The sequence below is a fragment of the Lutjanus erythropterus genome, chromosome 8, assembly GCF_056507025.1.
Source record: "Lutjanus erythropterus isolate fLutEry1 chromosome 8, fLutEry1.hap2, whole genome shotgun sequence".
NCBI classification, from domain to species: domain Eukaryota; kingdom Metazoa; phylum Chordata; class Actinopteri; order Lutjaniformes; family Lutjanidae; genus Lutjanus; species Lutjanus erythropterus.
The window spans coordinates 37,310,820-37,328,031 of NC_139324.1; the positions used below are offsets into that span (position 1 = coordinate 37,310,820).

A 17,212-nucleotide genomic window follows, 5' to 3' on the forward strand; every position below is an offset into this window, starting at 1 on the left:
ACACACACACACACACACACACACACACACACACACACACACACACACACACACACACAGCTTCTGCAGTCTTGTAAATCCAGGTTGTGTTGTTTCCAGCAGCAGTAGAAGTTTACGAGAAGACTTGGACGGGAGAATACTGGCTGCTCAGGTCACGACATGGGGTTACCGTGTATATATGTGTGTGTGTGCGTGAATAGGGTACAGGAAGAATGGGAACGGTGTTCATTTGTTTTAAAAATACAAAATATTCTCAGTTTGGCCCGTCTGATTGCGCATGAGCTGCAACTAACATGACATTTGAAAGCACAATTTGTAATAAACATCTTGCTTGTTGCAAGTAGTTTTCACATTGTTTAAACCCAAATTTAAGGCCACGCCATCTAGCTGTATTTTGGCCTGCATGTTTACATGAAAGGTTCTTTATAAATAAAGTTGGGCTTCAAGTCACATGGGGTCCCCTGGCAGCTCACCTGGTAGGGTGTGTAACCCATGTCCTGAGTCATAAAGGTGTCCTTGAATGCAGCTCGGATTTTCCCATCATACTCTCAAATCTCTCCCCTCTCTCTGCAGCAGTCCGATAAGGCAAAAAGCCTGAAACTACCACTTCTACTAATATTATTAAAAACATGGTTAACTGTTAATAGGTGCATGATAAAGGATTAAGTAACCCTAATAAGCATTGCTCACATTTAAGATCCAGTACCCCCAAAATATACTAGTTAACGTCAGTTGGTGCATAATAAAGGATTAATAAACCTCATTGTTAACAAGTTTCTCATAAGTGCTTATGATCTTGCAATAAACATATTAATTTGCTCTAATACATATTTATGTTAATAAGCACTTTATAACCTCATTATCTTTTAAGTAACACTTATTTCAATCAATCAATCAATTGAATTTTATTTGTATAACACCTTTCATACAGGTTAATGCTTAACAGATGACTGACAAACTGACAATAAGAACATGTGAAAGCCTGTAATAGAATGAAATAACATCTATATAGTCGGTTTCAAATTTCAGATAGAAACAAAATAGATTTAAATGCAACATTAATAACACAGAGTTAAAGAAAACTTACATGTAGGACTAGATAAAACAGGGTAAAGAAGACCAAACAAAATAAATAAATAAAATAAATCATGTTCTTCATTATATTCATGTTTTTTTTAATGCAGATTATTGTTATAGTTGTCATTGTGGCACAGTATTACAGTTAAAAGCAGAAGCTAATTGTAAAAGTTTGCTGTTCAGGTTCTGGTGAGAAGTCTGACATCTGTGGGTTTGATCTGCAGCAATATGAAGCTTCCAAGTTCACATGTTCATCATCATGTGACACCAAAACTCATGAATGAGACTCTCAAAAATTTGGCCACAAACACTTATGTTGTTCTCAAAGCATCTTTTTTTGCAGTTTCCTGCATCACTGAACCTCCAGACAAACACACACACATCACTTTTAGATTTCTTTAACAGAGACTGGTGAACTTGTAAACCAATGAGGCTGATGGTTTGAAAATAGAAAATGAGCACCGATGACATCAGTTCGTGTGTTAAGATGATAGAGCTGAACTTCACAACACCGAGATGTTTGTCTGATGAAAACAGAATATTAGATCAGCAAGAAAAAGGAGCACATGCTGCACGTAAGACCCCAGAAGCTGATGCCAGCAGCGGTGACCCTTTGATGTCTCATGTCTCAGCTTCAAGATGGCAAAAATATTAGACTCTCTTTCTCTGGATTCTCCACCTTGTTCTTTTTTTTTTCTTCTTTTTTTCCCCCCCGTTTTACTGCAGGCAATAAAAGTCAGAGCCAAAACCTGCTGGACACTTTTATATAGAAAGCACTAAAACGGCAAACAAGGGCTGATCACGAACATGGGTGAAAGGAAGGCTAAGGAAAGGAAAAGAGGAAAAAGGATGAAGCGGTAGAAGATATTTACACAGTTTTTTATCTGTTAATGTAAATTCTGCAGTGCAGAAGTGAGAAGAAGAGTAAAAAAAATCAGCTTCATTTGAAACAACGAACATTATAGCAAAGATTATACTTTGTATTAACATAAAAAACCTTATGCTGTATCACTGCAAGGACCTGGTTCACAATGTCACTTTATGTAGCCTACATTTCAACCCTGATAAGTGTAAATGTGTCTGTGTCTGGTGTAGACTATTTGTACTCTACAGGTCCTGGCGCTCGACTTGTAAGAGCCAGTCTGAGTCTGAGCTCAGAGGAGAGAGAGACCTCTGCTGTTCCAACACCAGTCATGGAGGAAATATTCACACTCTTGACTTATGTGAAAGTACCAGTACATGTGACGACACAACAATGCATTCAAAATGTCCCCTGATACATGATTTTATCTGACATTATTAGATTAATACTGATGCATCAGCCTGTGAACAGCAGTTTAGTTTTACTTATTTTGGAAGGCTCCGTGGACAAAAGCAATGGTGTTTCCACAACCGTTGCTACAAAATATGACATCAAAAACAAAAATGATCTAAATATGTAGGTCACATAGAGGCATCAGTGTTAAACTGAGACTGTTTCATAACCTGTTAAGGACTCCTTGTAGTAGGTTTAAGCACATTTTTAGGTACTTGCATTTTACCTCAGTAATTCCTTTTTATGCTACTTTATAATGTTACTCCTCTACAGAGCAACAGGGAAATATTGTACTTTCTGATCTACTTCACTACATACAGCTCCAGTTACTAGGTACTTTACAGATTCAGGGAATTAGTAAAAAGAAATTGACAAAAATATGCCATATTAGGCTATTATACATTAAACTACCCAGCATTACCCAGTATTAAGTAATTAAAATTAATGCCACCTTCACCAGCTGCAACAGTCAAGTGATGCACATATTAATGCATCACATATAATCATCTAAATACAATTTACAATTTCTGAAATGAGCCATTCTGTTTACTTGTACTTAATAGTTTTGGAATGCAGAACTTTTATTGTAGAGTATTTCTACATTATTACATTGCTTTGTTAAATGCTTGATTCTGATTGGTCAGTTAAGGCATTCTAAGGGACCAAAATCTGCTAACGCCTGAATTATTAAATGAATCAAAGAAGGTAAGGATAAATATCTATATCTCTAAAAAAAAAAAAAAAAAAAAAAAAAACTCCAGCACTTGAAACAGAGTCAGAGTGAGACCTCTTCCTTTTACTATCGCGGCAGCAGCAACAGGTGGGGCACAGCCGTAGTGTTTGTCCCTGCCCGGCTGCCATCGATCGGAGAGCTGGCTCCCCAAAAAACAACAACACAGAACTGTCAAGACACAACTTCTGCTTTCACTGCGCTGCACAGATTTGAATATCAAACAATGTCATAGCTCGGTGTCTCTTCAGTGACACGGACACTGGACAGATGTCCGGACTCATTCAGAGTCATTAATCCCCGCGACGATCTCCGGAGTTCAAACTGGCAGTCGGTAAGTTTATAGTTAGCTTCTTTAGCTGTTCTAGCATTCAGCTAGCCAAGTTCAGTTTAAATATGTGTCCCTGATGTTACTCGACCTTCATGCTTTACTCTAATGGAAAGTCAAACGTTGCTAACGTTAGCTTATGTGTAAAACTGACTTGGACAGATAATTACAGTTGTCTCTCTTTATGTCAGTCGTTAACGTTCACTCGTGACACGCCTGCTGTTTATGAGCTAATCTCTGTACGTAAATGGCTTTAACGTTAAATAACTTTAGAGTGGTCGAGGCCTTTGTTTCCATAGATACCGAAACAGGTGAGGATCGTATAGCTAAGCTAAGTGGCTACATTTACTTCACCACTGTACCTCTAAATAAACGGTACTGGAATATTTACCGTGTACGCTACTTTATACTTATATTCCTCTATAGTTTGGGGGCAAGTATCGCACTATTTTACTCCTCCTGTTCTACACTCATTTTCTGTCTTTCGTTACTAGTTCTGATTATTAATGCAAACTATAAATCAACATAAATTATAATATATTAGAGGTTAAGGTACCCAGCAGTAGCGTCACAGGCTATAATTTAATTAAAATCTTTATCAATTGCAACATTAAACTCAAGTTCATACATGAAATTCAGTAATTCAGTAATACGATGTGAATCTGCAATGAGATATTGTGCATAATGACTGCTTTTATTTCCCGTACGTATATTTTTATGTTAATAACGTTTGTATTTTAAGTAGTATTTTTATAACACTGCAACAATTAATAACTAATGAACTGATTATTAAATCAATTTCCCAACTATTTTTTAGAATCTACTTGTTTTGATTATGTCTTTTAAAGAAAAAAAATCTAAATTCTCTCTTAGCATAAATATTTTCTAGGGCTGCAAATAAGATTATCTTCATAGGCGATCACTGTTTTCCAAAACCAAAGATGACGACCTCAAATGCTAGATTTTGTCCACAACACAAAGATATTCACTTTATGATTAATTTAATAATTGTTTAATAATTGATTAATCATTGCAGCTCATATATTTTTTAGGTTTCTCTGCTACTTTATGCCAGTTAATTGAATGTCTCTGTATTTTGGGTAAAACAAAACATTTATGGGCGTCATTTTGGGCTTTGGAAAACACTGATCGACTTTTTCTGACACTTTACAGAGCAAACAGCTCATCTATTAATCAAGCAATTAACAGCTTAATTGACAATGAAAATGAATGTAGGACTATTACTTGTAACAGAGTAATTTTACACTCTAGTAATGCTACATTTAGTTGAATACACTACATATCTGTTAATGAAACAGTGTAAATTTATTACTGAGGCCTCTGTATTACCTGCAAACATGAGGTTGAATTCTCCTGTGTTTACATTTTCATTATTTTTTTGGTTATGGAGGAGGAAATACTACAACTTTTGCCCACAGGAGTCTCCAAAAATCAACACAGTATGAAAGTTCCTTGTAGCCACTTTCAGAGATCTGGATACTTCTTCTACCACTGAAAGCATGTAAGAAGCATGGAGCATTGTTTCTCTTCTTCTTCTTCTTCTTCTTCTCTTTTTTTAAAGAATAAGTACCAGAATAAACCAGATGAACCAAGAGGGGTCAAAACAGGACAGACTATTCTCTTTGAACTGAGACAGGCTTTGGAGAAATGTTCATAAAGATGCCTTCACTGTCCTGTGGAATGGGAGTCTGAAGTGATGGAGAACAGAGAGGAGAGGTAATCACTCACTCACACACACACACACACACACACACACACATGTTTGAGGTGATCCTCTCCTGTTTATATCTCACCAGTGGAAAAATGTTGAATATCAAAGCAAGATGCCGCTAAAATCCTGTTTCCTTTGGAAGTGATTCAGACTCGATGTGAGATTAGATCGACCACTGATGTCTCTCAGTCCATCTTTGGTTATTGGATATAGCAACATTCATACCATTAGTTCAGGTCAAGTGACAAACTGTTTAGAGTTGGTAATACTGTTACTCAGTTTTAGATGTTTGATCCTCTAGATATGTCGTGTCTTTGCTAATTGATTTCACTGTAAGGAAACTCCACGATGGACTGCAGTGATATCAGATCCATGTCAGAGGAGTTTCTGACCAGTGTTGAGCCTCTTAACTGCAGCTCTGCAGTATATATTCGTCCTGTATGACCCTGTGATGTACATTGCTGCTATTCAGTCATCTACAGATGTTGTACTCCTCCCTCAAAACATACCAGCATGTCAGGGCCTGCAGGCGCTGAACAAGCAATTATTGGTTTACGGATGAATGAGAAGGAATTTAATCCAACATACAGTATGTTCGTGTCGCTAAACCACAACAAGTTTCAACACTAGGATATTGCTAGGTTAAAAATTAATAGTAATATATTTGCGTGTGTTAATGCAGCTCTGCAGATGAGCCAGATAAGCGGGCCCCCACACCTCCAGAGCGAGGACTGCTCCACATCTGGCAGTCAGGGGGCCCCAGTGCTCAGCTCTGCCCACAGAGAGTGCTCCTGTCCAGGCCTGTTCTGCAAGCCGCCCTGGGAGAACACCATGGACTCCTGCTGACACAGGGTGAGTGTGAGTGAAATAAAATAGAGCTGCTCTGTGCCAACAGGATTGTTCAATTAATTCAATAGTTATTTAATATCTTGGTATTATTAATATGGTATTGAAATACTAAACTAAACTGTTTTTGTTATTTTTTTTAGATACTTGTAACAAACCATATGCCTGTGCTAGAGCTGCAATGATTGATCAATTATTTATCAATTACTAAATTAAGCACAGACTATTTTGATAATCTGTTAAGCGGTTTGAATTATTTTTATTCTGATTGTAGTTTCTTAAATGTAAAACTTTTCTTGTTTCTTTACTCTTTTCTGACAGTGAACTGAAAATATTTGGCTTGTGAACAAAACAGAATATCTTTGGATGTCATCTTGGGCTTTGGGAAGCAGTGTTTGACATTTATTACCGTTTTCTGGCATTTTATAGACCAAACAACTAATCAAGTAAAAATAATCGACAGATTAATCAACAGTAAAAATATTTGTTAGTTGCAGCCCTAGTTTGTGTATCAGTTGAAGAGAATCGGATATAAAACAGGGTTCAGTGTTGATGTTTTTTCCCTTTGAGTCAAACATCTACTTGCTTAAAGTCATTTTTTACTTGCCACCTGTACAAATTGTTTTATTTGTTAGCAGTTATCAAATAACAACAAAGACAAAAGTTAATTGTCATGTCCTGTTTTGTCAGTCCAAAACCCAAAGATATTCAGTCTAATATGATAATAAATGAAGAAAAGCAAAGAAAAATATCCATATTTGAAAAATGAAAACAGCATTTTCTCCTGTTTTGCATGAGAAATTGCATCAAAGATGAATCACTTAGTAAAATACTCTTCCAGTTCAATTCTTTATTGCCACTTGTCCAGTTGGGCTGTTAATTTATGCAAGAAAATTTAATGTCACAGTATTGATCTAGTATTAATTTATCAGTTGGCTCAAATTTGGTGTCAGAATTTGTTGTTACTCAGTCGTTGCTGTCTTGCAGGTGGTCTGGTGTATTCATTCGGTGAGCTGTTGTGGAGAGATCTGAGCGTCCCGGTGTCTGCTCCGGTGCTGGAGGCCTCTCTGCTGGGGAGGACGGTGATCCGTGTGGCTGCCGGCGGCTTTCACTGTGGAGCGCTGAGCGAGCAGGGCAATGTTTACATGTGGGGGGAGAACACTGCGGGTCAGTGTGGGCTGACTGAGAAGGGCACAGCCACAAACATCACAGGTTAGTCAACGCTTCCTTCCTTCTTTCCTTCCTTCCCTCCATCCATTCCTCTAAGCCAATTCTTTCATCCCTCCTTTCATGTCTTTCTTTCTCTTCTTAAGTCAGTCAGTACGTGTATTATCATTTAATGCATGTTGGGGAAATGTAATCTATGTAAAATATCCTGTGTCAGTTTCAGAGCCGTGCCCGGTCACTGTGGTGGACAACGATGTTGTTCCTCCAGCGGTGGTCCGAGTTGTGGATCTGGCCTTTGGCCGGGAGCACAGCCTGGCTCTGTCGGCCCAGAACGAGCTGTGGGCGTGGGGCAGCGGCTGCCAGCTTGGCCTGGTTACCAACACCTTCCCTGTGTGGAGACCACAGAAGGTGAGTTTGAGTAAGACTCGGTGAATTTCATCATCAGAATTCAGTCAAATGTCAGTAAGTCAGAGTGAAAACCATGTTGTGGATACTTGAACTGTGTTAAATGTTAAATACTTTACCCTGTGTGTGTGTGTGTGTGTGTGTGTGTGTGTGTGTGTGTGTGTGTGTGTGTGTACAGTTGACAGAACTTTATATTTTAATTCAGTTATCACATTTGTGTTATTTCCATCTCTGGCACAGGTGGAGCATTTGGCAGGCAGACATGTAGTTCAGGTACTTTCTCTTCCTGATACCCAGGTCGCCGCATTTATACAAAAAAAATACTATGTTCTGTTTCCAGAAATAGCATCTCTATTTATTTCATGCAGGTGGCTTGTGGTGCATACCACAGCTTGGCTCTGGTTCACAGTTTACCTCCACAGAACTACAATACCCAGACTCCCTCTGAAAAGAGGGAGCGGGGCCAGTCACCACACTACTCAGCGACTGAAAGGGAGGAGCTGTCTGCAGTTGATGGTGGTCACTACTGTCCTCTGGGGGTGGAGCTGACTGAAGCCATGACAGGCGAGGTAAAACAAAAAAAACTCCCAAGAGGGAGAAATTAAAGCTTCTGCAGGGAGCTTGTAACGATCTTCTCATGAATCTGCTTATGTTGGTCAGAGGCACCAGTAATAAATTGAGACTGTTTCATAACCAGTTAAAAACTTCTTGTAGTGGCTTCAAAGAAGAATACCTAGAGGCTATAAAAATGTTTTAGGTTAACTTTTAAACCAGTCACTCCTGTGGCCTGGCACCACAGAATCTTTGGAATCATTACAGAGATTTTTCAGCAGCTATAGCTCTACATCATACTGCTCAGTTCTGCAAGTTTTTATGTTTTAAGAGTTGGGATGCAACAATACCAAAAGCTGAAGGTATAATAATACCACAATAAAAAAGTCCATGACATGATATGTATTGCACTGTTATAAAACAGAGAAAAAACAACTTGAAAAAAGTATCCTTTATTAGGTGATAAATATGATGTGTAATCTGATGTTCTTTGTATAAAATGTGTTTTTCCTTTTAAAGTAAAGTGCTTCTGCTTTCAGCCATGACATAAGCATGCACAAAAAATGTCAAGTTATTAGCTGAAAAATAATGTATTTAATTTTGTCCATATCACCCAGCCCTAATCCTGTGTTTGCACTGCCTGAGAATTTATGGCATGTCATTCTAGAAAAAAATTTATATTGAGATATATCCTGGCAAAGCCTAAAAATATGGAGATATTATTTCTGAGGCATATTGCCCAGCTCTGGATGAAGCCCCTCTTTGGTTTTGTGTTCCCAGACTTCGCCCAGAAGAAGAGGCCCCAGGCGAAGGCTCCAGCCTGGTGGAAGGTCAGCTGGCAGCAGCCCCGGCTCTGCAGCCGGTTCATGTCCACTTTCTGAAGATGGCAAAACTAACAATAAACAGTACAGTGTTACATAACTCTCTTTTTATCCCTCAATATTTATATTTTTGTAATAAGCGTTTTTTTTTCTCTATTTGACTTTTTCTCTTCTTTCCCCTTCCTCCGTTGCTAAACTTCAGGAAGAATCTTTCCGTGGGACAGACCGACCCCCTGACTCAGACAGACGGCAGCCCGAAGTCCCACCAGCTGTCAGGCTGGACATCCAATAAGAACTCTGCTTTCCCCGATGAAGCAGAACTTCAGAACATGCTTCAGAAACTCTCCAGTTTCACCTCCGGGCCTGGAGACACCGACTCACTGAGCAGTTACACCTCAGGTTGGTATTTCAGTTCTGTTCCTTCTTCCTTTGTTTTGAGTTTTTTAAATTTGTTCTTTTATGTATTACTTCATTCATATCTTTATCTCTGTGTTGATTTTGCTTTTTTGTTCCTAAACTTGTTTATTCTTTTTCACAAGTTCCTTTATTTGTTTGTAGTTGCTCATTAATTTTCATTGTTTTGCTTGTTCTGTTGTGTGTTTGCCTTTTTGATTCTGATTCATTTGTTTCTTTACTCAATTGTTTGTTATTTTGTTCTTTATAGATTTAGTTTTTAATCTATATTTGTTCTCCTTCAGTCTCTAATGTTTTTCTTCCTTCTCTCTCGCCATCATTCTCTCCAGATGACAGCTGTGTTTCCTCAACTCCTTCCACAGATCTGTTGACATCCAGTTACAAAGAAGAATCGCAAATTAAGAGTCGAAACTACAAGTAAGACCAGGTTTAGCTGACAGTGAAGCGTTCTGGTCAAGAATCACAATTTCTGTGTATCTTCATTTTATTCAAGTGATTCCACTGCACCTAAAAGTCAAGCCTAACTTAAAAAATGTAGAATATTAAGGAGGATTTTCTACTAATGCAGATACACACACGCTGCTGCAGCTTCACATACCACGATGATTCTCACCTACAGTGTGTTTCCCCCCTGGTCCTTGACCTTCTTTCCCACAGTAGCAGTGGATCAGCCGTGGCGTACTCCTCCTCCCCGGTGTGTTTGGAAGATGTTCGTCTTTGCCTTGAGGCGGAGAAGCAGGCGCTGCAGGGCCAGAAAAGCTCCAGTCTCACAAACATAAACCAGAAGGGGAAAGAAGCAGGAAACAGGAGACGCTCCCTGCCTGGAACACCCACCCGTGGTAGGAACGGTATGGTGTGAACAACTTGATTTTCACAAACATGCTTGTTTTCTGTCTTGTATCAGTAGTTACATGAGAAGATACCCTGAGTCATAAGTATGGAACCAGAGGGCTGTTATCTTAGCTTAGCATGAATACTGGAAGAAGCTGTTCACCAAGATCTATTTAAAGATTTTAATACCCTATAAAACCAATTTATAGTTTTTACTTTCACCAGTTATAATGTTAAGTGAGATTTCGAGGTATTTTTGAACTTTGGTCAAAGCCATTCTAGCTAACTGTCTCCTGGGTTAAGCTTCAGATATGAGATTGGTATCATTTGTCTCATTTTACTGTCTGCAGTAAAGCAAGTATATGTGTTTCCCAAATTGTTCAACTGTTCCTTTAACACTGGAACCACCAAGGAGTTATTTTATTCCCCTGGCATTTTCAAATGCATTTAACTCTGTTAAAATAAAACCCCTACCTCTCTCATTTTGTGACTTGCTCTAAAATGGGATTATTAATCATCCTATGAACTATTGGGCTTACAATTCATACCTAGAACTGCTAAAGGGTCATTTTACCCCTTATAAAAGCTGTCAACATTCACACTACATCTTGATGCCTAGAAGCACCCACTGTTTCCATCTTTTGATTGAAGAATGCATGTAGCCTCTGCCTTCTGTAGACTATACCTGTCCTACTAAAGGATGTCAAAAACAGGAAATGGCCTGTAACAAAAGAAACATAAATGTCCAAGAGGCAGTGACAGTGGTTCAGGACGTGATCTGATGGGGGAGAGATATCAATGGCGATTGATCTCATCATTTTCACATGATGAATCATCATCATTATCTAGGAGCTGTAGTACCTCCACCCCATCAAAGAAAAAGGCTTCGGCTTCTGGTGACAGGTAGGCTCCTACAACTCTGAGTTCAAAATGTGCGACTCCACAAGTGGCTACAACCTAATATAGCCGATAATTATTCCTAATGAAGCGACAACCTGCAGGACGCCTTTGAAGTTGTAAGTCCAAGTCGATGGGAGTGTGTGCTGATTGTGAGTTGTGTGTGAGTTAAGAGGAGAATGACAAAATAACCCTTTATTTGTTTTTTTTTCTTCTACATTGATTAACTTATGATCAACATGTTCATTATTTAATTTAGGGCTTGTGTCATCCTTCAAATGTTTATATAATTTATAAATTCTTCTGTCTGCAGTTAAATAAAGCACAATTATAATCTCCGTAAACTGAATTTTAAGTTGTTTTGTCAAGTCTCACTCATTCAAAATAAACAGTAATTAAAAAAAAAAATATCTAAATGCGATATTCTAAATTGCGATTGCAGATGTTGTTGCCCATTGGATGCAGCCACAGAGCTGGAAGTCACAGCAATCACAAGAAAAGAGGCAAAAATGGAGAGAACAGCAAAACCGAATGCTCAGAAATTCAGTGAATGTTTGCGGCAGGCTGCGGTGTTGGCAAACAAGGAAGAAGAATATGAATGTTATCTCCAACAGAAACACACAAAACGATTTCTGTTTGCCTTTCACTTTAACACACTGAACAATACTAAGTTCTCCTGCATCTGATGTTATCTGCTCAAATCAACTGATGTGAAGTCAGGATCACAGAATGCGCATGCTCCCAAGATAAAATTTGTGTTGTTATCTTGAATAACTGTTTGCTTTCTCAAGATAGCGTAACTATCTAATTATCATACCTTACAGTACTGGAAAGACAGGCAGACACAGGCTGTGACCTTCAGGGAAATGGATGATGACTGGCAGATGCGGCAGACTAACTTCTCATTTTCTGGGCTTCCCAGAGTTTCAGAAGTGTCAGAATGAAAGTCCTTAATCTGAAAACCATGCAGCAGATTTTTTCAGTTTTAGTAGTCGCTAAAATCTTTGTGTATTTATTAGCTATTGAATAGCAGTAAGCAAATTATAACTTTTGTTAATTTATGTGGCCGAACAGAAAAATTCGTCCACACAGATAATCTCATGATGATATCTTTTATTTTTTACATTAAGGTTCAGTGTTTTTTCTTTAAGGTTCTCCTGCTTTTCTCCGTTGTCATTGTTGTGTTTTCCTGCTCTGTACCTGCTTACCTCACCTTGACAGATTCACACGGCTCTCTGAGGCTATTTTGGGGACACAGGGTTTTACAAGAAGTCGTTAGGGTGTGTTCATACCAAACCTGTTCGGTGCAGTTTATAAGTGTTTACCCTTGTACTGCAGTTTATTTAAGCAGAAAACTGTAGTGTGAACTCTGGTGGAGTTTGTTTGTGGAGAGAAGTGACACAGTCCAGTTACAGGCCCATGTTATATTTGTTATATGTGTTTCTTTGTGTATAGACTTTCTCTGATCATGTCCGCTGTCTCCTTGTTGCAGTCTGAGACAAACTCTCTTTCCTCTGTTTGTAGCGACTGTTGTTACGTGTGACAGATGAAGTGCATTTGCAGCCTTGACAGATGCTCAAATGTAATTAGTAGGTGATGGTTCAGTTGGTTGAAGTAACACCATTACCAGGACTTTTCCACTAGATTGTGTGTTTGTCTTTCAGGGTCTCCACGGCAACGGCGGCCTTGTGTCTGCAGGCCGTCTCCTGCTGGTCGGACCCAGGCTGCAGCCCCGGAGGAAGCCGGAGACGGGCTGCCGTCTCTGGAGAACGAAGTGTGGAGCTGGGGTCGCGGGTCTGAGGGTCAGCTGGGACACGGAGATCAGCTCGCCAGGTCTGGATATACAAACATATACACACAATATATCCCCACTGGAATAAATATTCTTCTTTATGCTGTGCTTTCCAAACTTTTTCTGGCATGCGCCCTTTTACAGGCCACAAAAAGTTCATGCCCCTTAATTTTTTATTAATCATTAACAATAATTGGGGAAGCAACTGATTAAAGGATTCAGATTTATCTCAGCCTGTGGACTTTTTTGTGGCTTTCTAGCCCAGCTAAATCAGTGTCTGGGTATATCCTTTGCCGTACTTTTATATATATCAGTTAAAGGTGGGGGATATGATTCAGTGCTCCTTCAGAAGATTTACCGTCTCTTTCGCTCCCCCTCCCCTTCCCCCTGTCCTGTGCACAGAGACAAACGTGACATGTTGCTGATCGGCTGTTATAGTGTTGTGTGGCTCAGTCTGAGCTGCTTTATGTTTCCATTTTACAGAGACAGGGCTGTGCAGAAATATCCAATTTTTTTTTCCAGCACACACGCAGAACAGGGAGCTAGAGGACCATGGTGATTGGATGAGAATAGCACACACCACCTTTAATAAAAGACATTGAATAGAAAAGTTGAAAAAATTGAAAAGTCTATCTTTCTAACAGTGAATGTGTTTTTAAACACCCCTCATTTTAACATAAGAAATGCAACACAATATTAAGTTACTAACATGTACATTCAAAACTTTACCAGACCTAAAAACCTCTGCACACCTGAAAAACCTGGCTGAAAAGCCTCCTGTGTAGTCAAGCTGTTACAGTGTGTTTGTGTGTGTGTTTGTGTGTCCAGACTCCAGCCTCTGTGCATCAAGTCTTTGACAGGCGAGGAAGTGATCCAGGTCGCCGCAGGGTCGCACCATTCTTTGGCTCTCACTGCTCACTGCCAGGTAACACACACACACACACACACACACACACACACACACACACGCCTTACCCTAAACTTAACCTTAACCTAGAGTCTGACCTTAAGCTTTATGTAACACTTCAAAGAAGTAAAAACTGAGCAAAATGTCATCACTTTCAAGATCTAAAAGTCAAATCGTTCCTCACAAACATATAAGTACAAGATACATCACCGAACTTATCTTTGTGTTTTGCAGGTGTACTCATGGGGCAGCAACATGTGTGGGCAGCTTGGTCATGTCAACAGTCCTGTCACTGTACCTCAACAGGCAAAGGTTCACTCATTCAGTCATCAGTGCTCAACTCATTTACAGTATTTCACATGTTCAGTCATATTATGTATTTCTCAAAATGCCTGTTCGTTCTTTTCATATTCAATGACTAATGGATCTAAATCTTCTGTGATTTGTCCCTGGCGGGCCACTCTAGCTGTCCGACGGTCTTCGGGTCTGGGACGTGTCGGCCGGTCAAAGTCACTCCCTCCTCCTGGCTGATGGAGACTGCGTCCAGCCGGTCCTGTTGTACTGCGGCCAGCAGCAGGAGCCCATGACGGCGCAGAGCGAGAGGTCACAGCGGAGTCAGAGGTCATCCCAGAGGTCACCCAGCCGAGCGGAGAGTTATACGGTCAGACCCACCCTGCTGCCCTTCTGCATGGAGGTTTGTACGTCCTTCAACACGACTGACTTTAAAGAAGATGACGGGTGGAGTTCCAACTGCATACTGAATTGAGTGATTTGTAGGCCAAGGCCGATTTGCCTTTGATCTGTACAAATTTATTAATTCAGTGGGACATTTGAGGCAAAATGTAGGGCAGCAAAGCCACAACCAGTGGTGCAATAACAATCAGTCATAATGACACTGTATGAAGACAAAACAATACAAGCTGATTATTAAGCTGATCAGCCACTGTCACTACAAACACACATTATTAGACTGCAAAACCATTAATCTAATCATTAAATAACCACAATCAAAGTCAGACAACCTTAATATACTTTAGCAGTTAGTGTTTGCTGTAGTGGTGACAAAACATTAACATACAGTTGTAGTAGTTTCAATTACATGGAAGTCTATTTCCACCAATGTGATGCAAAAAGAAGATATTGATGAGTCCCAGATCCTGTAAGTTATTATTTTGAGATAAGTGAGTAATTATGTAGGGGGTAATAAACAGTGAGCAGGTCATTATTATGAAATAAATCCTGACAGGGTGATGCTGCACTGTACATTACAAAATATTAATTTTAAAATGATTATATGTTTTTTTTTCACCTGTTATTATTGCTTGTTCTTCATATCAATGGACTGTTGTACAGAAACACCAGACCTTTTAATGCTGTAATTGACCTATCAGAATTCAGTTTTTAACAAAGCCATGTTATATTTTGAGAAACTAAGTCATTGTTTCTTATTGTAATGACTAAACTGGATCTTTTTTTTTTTTTTTCATGAAATTGGCAAAAAAAAAATTGACTTTAAAACTACAGTACATAATTTTCACTGTCTAGGAACCACATGTGTCACGCAGTTAAAATAGGTGAGACGTTCTCTGGACAACATCAAAATGGTGTTAATGTATGACTAACGTTTGTTTCATCTGTGTGTGTGTGTGTGTGTGTGTGTGTGTGTGGGTGTGTGTGTGTGTGTGTAGATGGGTTACATTAGCAGCGTGTGCAGCGGCGGTCAGAGCTGTGCGGTGTTGGCGGACCAGAACGTCATGGGATTTATCTCGGCTATGCACGAGCTGGCCTCCAGAGAGAGACAGTTCTACTGCTGGCTGAGCAGCGTCAGGAAGCTCCTCCTCACACCGCTGCGTAACAGAGGTGAGAGACTCTGTACTGGCTTCATCTTCATTAACTGATGTCTGTGGCGTCTCTACTCTGCATTTCATCTCTGAGTATTGGAATCTGAAAATGTTCCTTGGAAAGAACTGTGTGCAAAATACAACAAATTATCTGTAAAACAATAGTTGCATGATTTGAGCATCTAATAAGTGAATGCTTGACTTATTTTTATGTAAATTTATATTAAAATCATAATATATGTGTGTGTGTGTGTGTGTGTCTCCACAGAGAGTGTGTGTCCGTCATTAGGTGAGACGTGCACTCATCTCTTCTTCTCTCTCTGCGAGACTTTTGCTCGTCTCAGCGTCCTGATTGGTCGACACTCCACCTCACTCAGTTACTTCCTGCATGATGTGCAGGGCTGTGATGTCACTTCCCTTCCCCTCCTGACACACACTGAGCACTTTCTGGACATCTATAAAGAGTAAGGTTCACCTTTTTGTCTCAGCACACAAAACGCTTTTACTGAAATGAATAACATGTAACATACAGTTTTTGTTTGTTTTCACTTCTCTTGGTCTGTGTTTTATTCCCTCTTTTCTGGTGCTTTATTTTTACTTTCATTTACTGTGTGTTTAATCCCACTTTATTTCCCGTATTATAAGAAGTGCCATGCAATAGTGATGCTCATGTAAGGGCTTGTTAATATCAACACCCACCTGACCCCAGTGAGAGCCAATCCACACCACCTGACCCACAAAAATCCATGTTAATCTACAACCTGAGCCCAACCTGACCAGCAAACAACCAACTTTATGCATTAGAGTAACACAATCAGGCTTAGCCCCTGCGCAGTAATTGTCATCTTTAATCTTTATTTCAGTAAATAACACGAGCGCAGTGTGTCATAGATGTGAAGAAACAAACATTCTTGTACTGTATGTAGGGACCATCTCTAGTCGGCATATTTCTGGAACTTTTCTGCGTATAACCACATTTTATTAATGACATGAGACTGATTTACGTTTTGATATTAAATATTCAACATTCAACATTCAATATTCCCTGACCTTACATTTAAATATTCTCTCACTGTGCTCAACAAGTAATAAAATTTAATGATGTTGACAGTGGTATGACAGTCCACCCCTCCTTCTGCCCAGAATTGGGGTTGTTATTTGTGAAAAATTGCAGTCAATTCCTTTTTACCGCTTTCCCAGTTGGGCTAGATTTACTAGCCCGGTGTGGCATTTTACTTGCCCTGGGCAAGTGGGCAGTCCTTACTGAATTGTCGGGACTATCTAAGGGGCTGATCCTGCTGCCAGGAGCTGCTAGAAGCTGTCAGAGCGCTCTGTCTCTACCCGCCCACAGTAGTGGGAAGAGGCTAAATAAACAGATGAATTGTTCCAAACTGTGTTCTTGTGGTTACATTCAGACAGAATTAGGCATTGTGGCGTCTAGCCACAGGGTTGTGCGGCGGTGTGGGGGTGTTTATTTGTGCTGCATGAATCAGAAAATAATGCTTTATTTCACCAGCTTTCTTGCTGCTACCGCTCTCTCTTCCCGTTCTGTTCTCT

The 17,212-nt window shown here is 39.6% G+C and overlaps 1 protein-coding gene across 2 annotated transcripts in view; it reads left to right on the forward strand.

Annotated features, from left to right (window-relative positions):
- Positions 1-5,107: 5,107 nt before the first annotated feature.
- LOC146323233 (alsin-like) overlaps positions 5,108-17,212 on the forward strand; it is a 30,226-nt gene continuing 18,121 nt past the window's right edge. Inside the window, exons 1-16 of one of the 2 annotated variants that reach the window (XM_084725447.1) lie at positions 5,108-5,187; positions 5,865-6,034; positions 7,016-7,240; positions 7,413-7,603; positions 7,841-7,873; positions 7,969-8,169; positions 8,933-9,057; positions 9,176-9,372; positions 9,717-9,804; positions 10,045-10,235; positions 12,780-12,948; positions 13,736-13,832; positions 14,049-14,126; positions 14,281-14,508; positions 15,503-15,674; positions 15,924-16,119. In XM_084725447.1, the coding sequence (XP_084581573.1) occupies positions 5,168-5,187; positions 5,865-6,034; positions 7,016-7,240; positions 7,413-7,603; positions 7,841-7,873; positions 7,969-8,169; positions 8,933-9,057; positions 9,176-9,372; positions 9,717-9,804; positions 10,045-10,235; positions 12,780-12,948; positions 13,736-13,832; positions 14,049-14,126; positions 14,281-14,508; positions 15,503-15,674; positions 15,924-16,119 (2,381 nt within the window). In that variant the 5' untranslated portion in view covers positions 5,108-5,167. The remainder of the gene's footprint in view (positions 5,188-5,864; positions 6,035-7,015; positions 7,241-7,412; positions 7,604-7,840; positions 7,874-7,968; positions 8,170-8,932; positions 9,058-9,175; positions 9,373-9,716; positions 9,805-10,044; positions 10,236-12,779; positions 12,949-13,735; positions 13,833-14,048; positions 14,127-14,280; positions 14,509-15,502; positions 15,675-15,923; positions 16,120-17,212) is intronic. The other variant, XM_084725446.1, reaches the window with a different exon arrangement.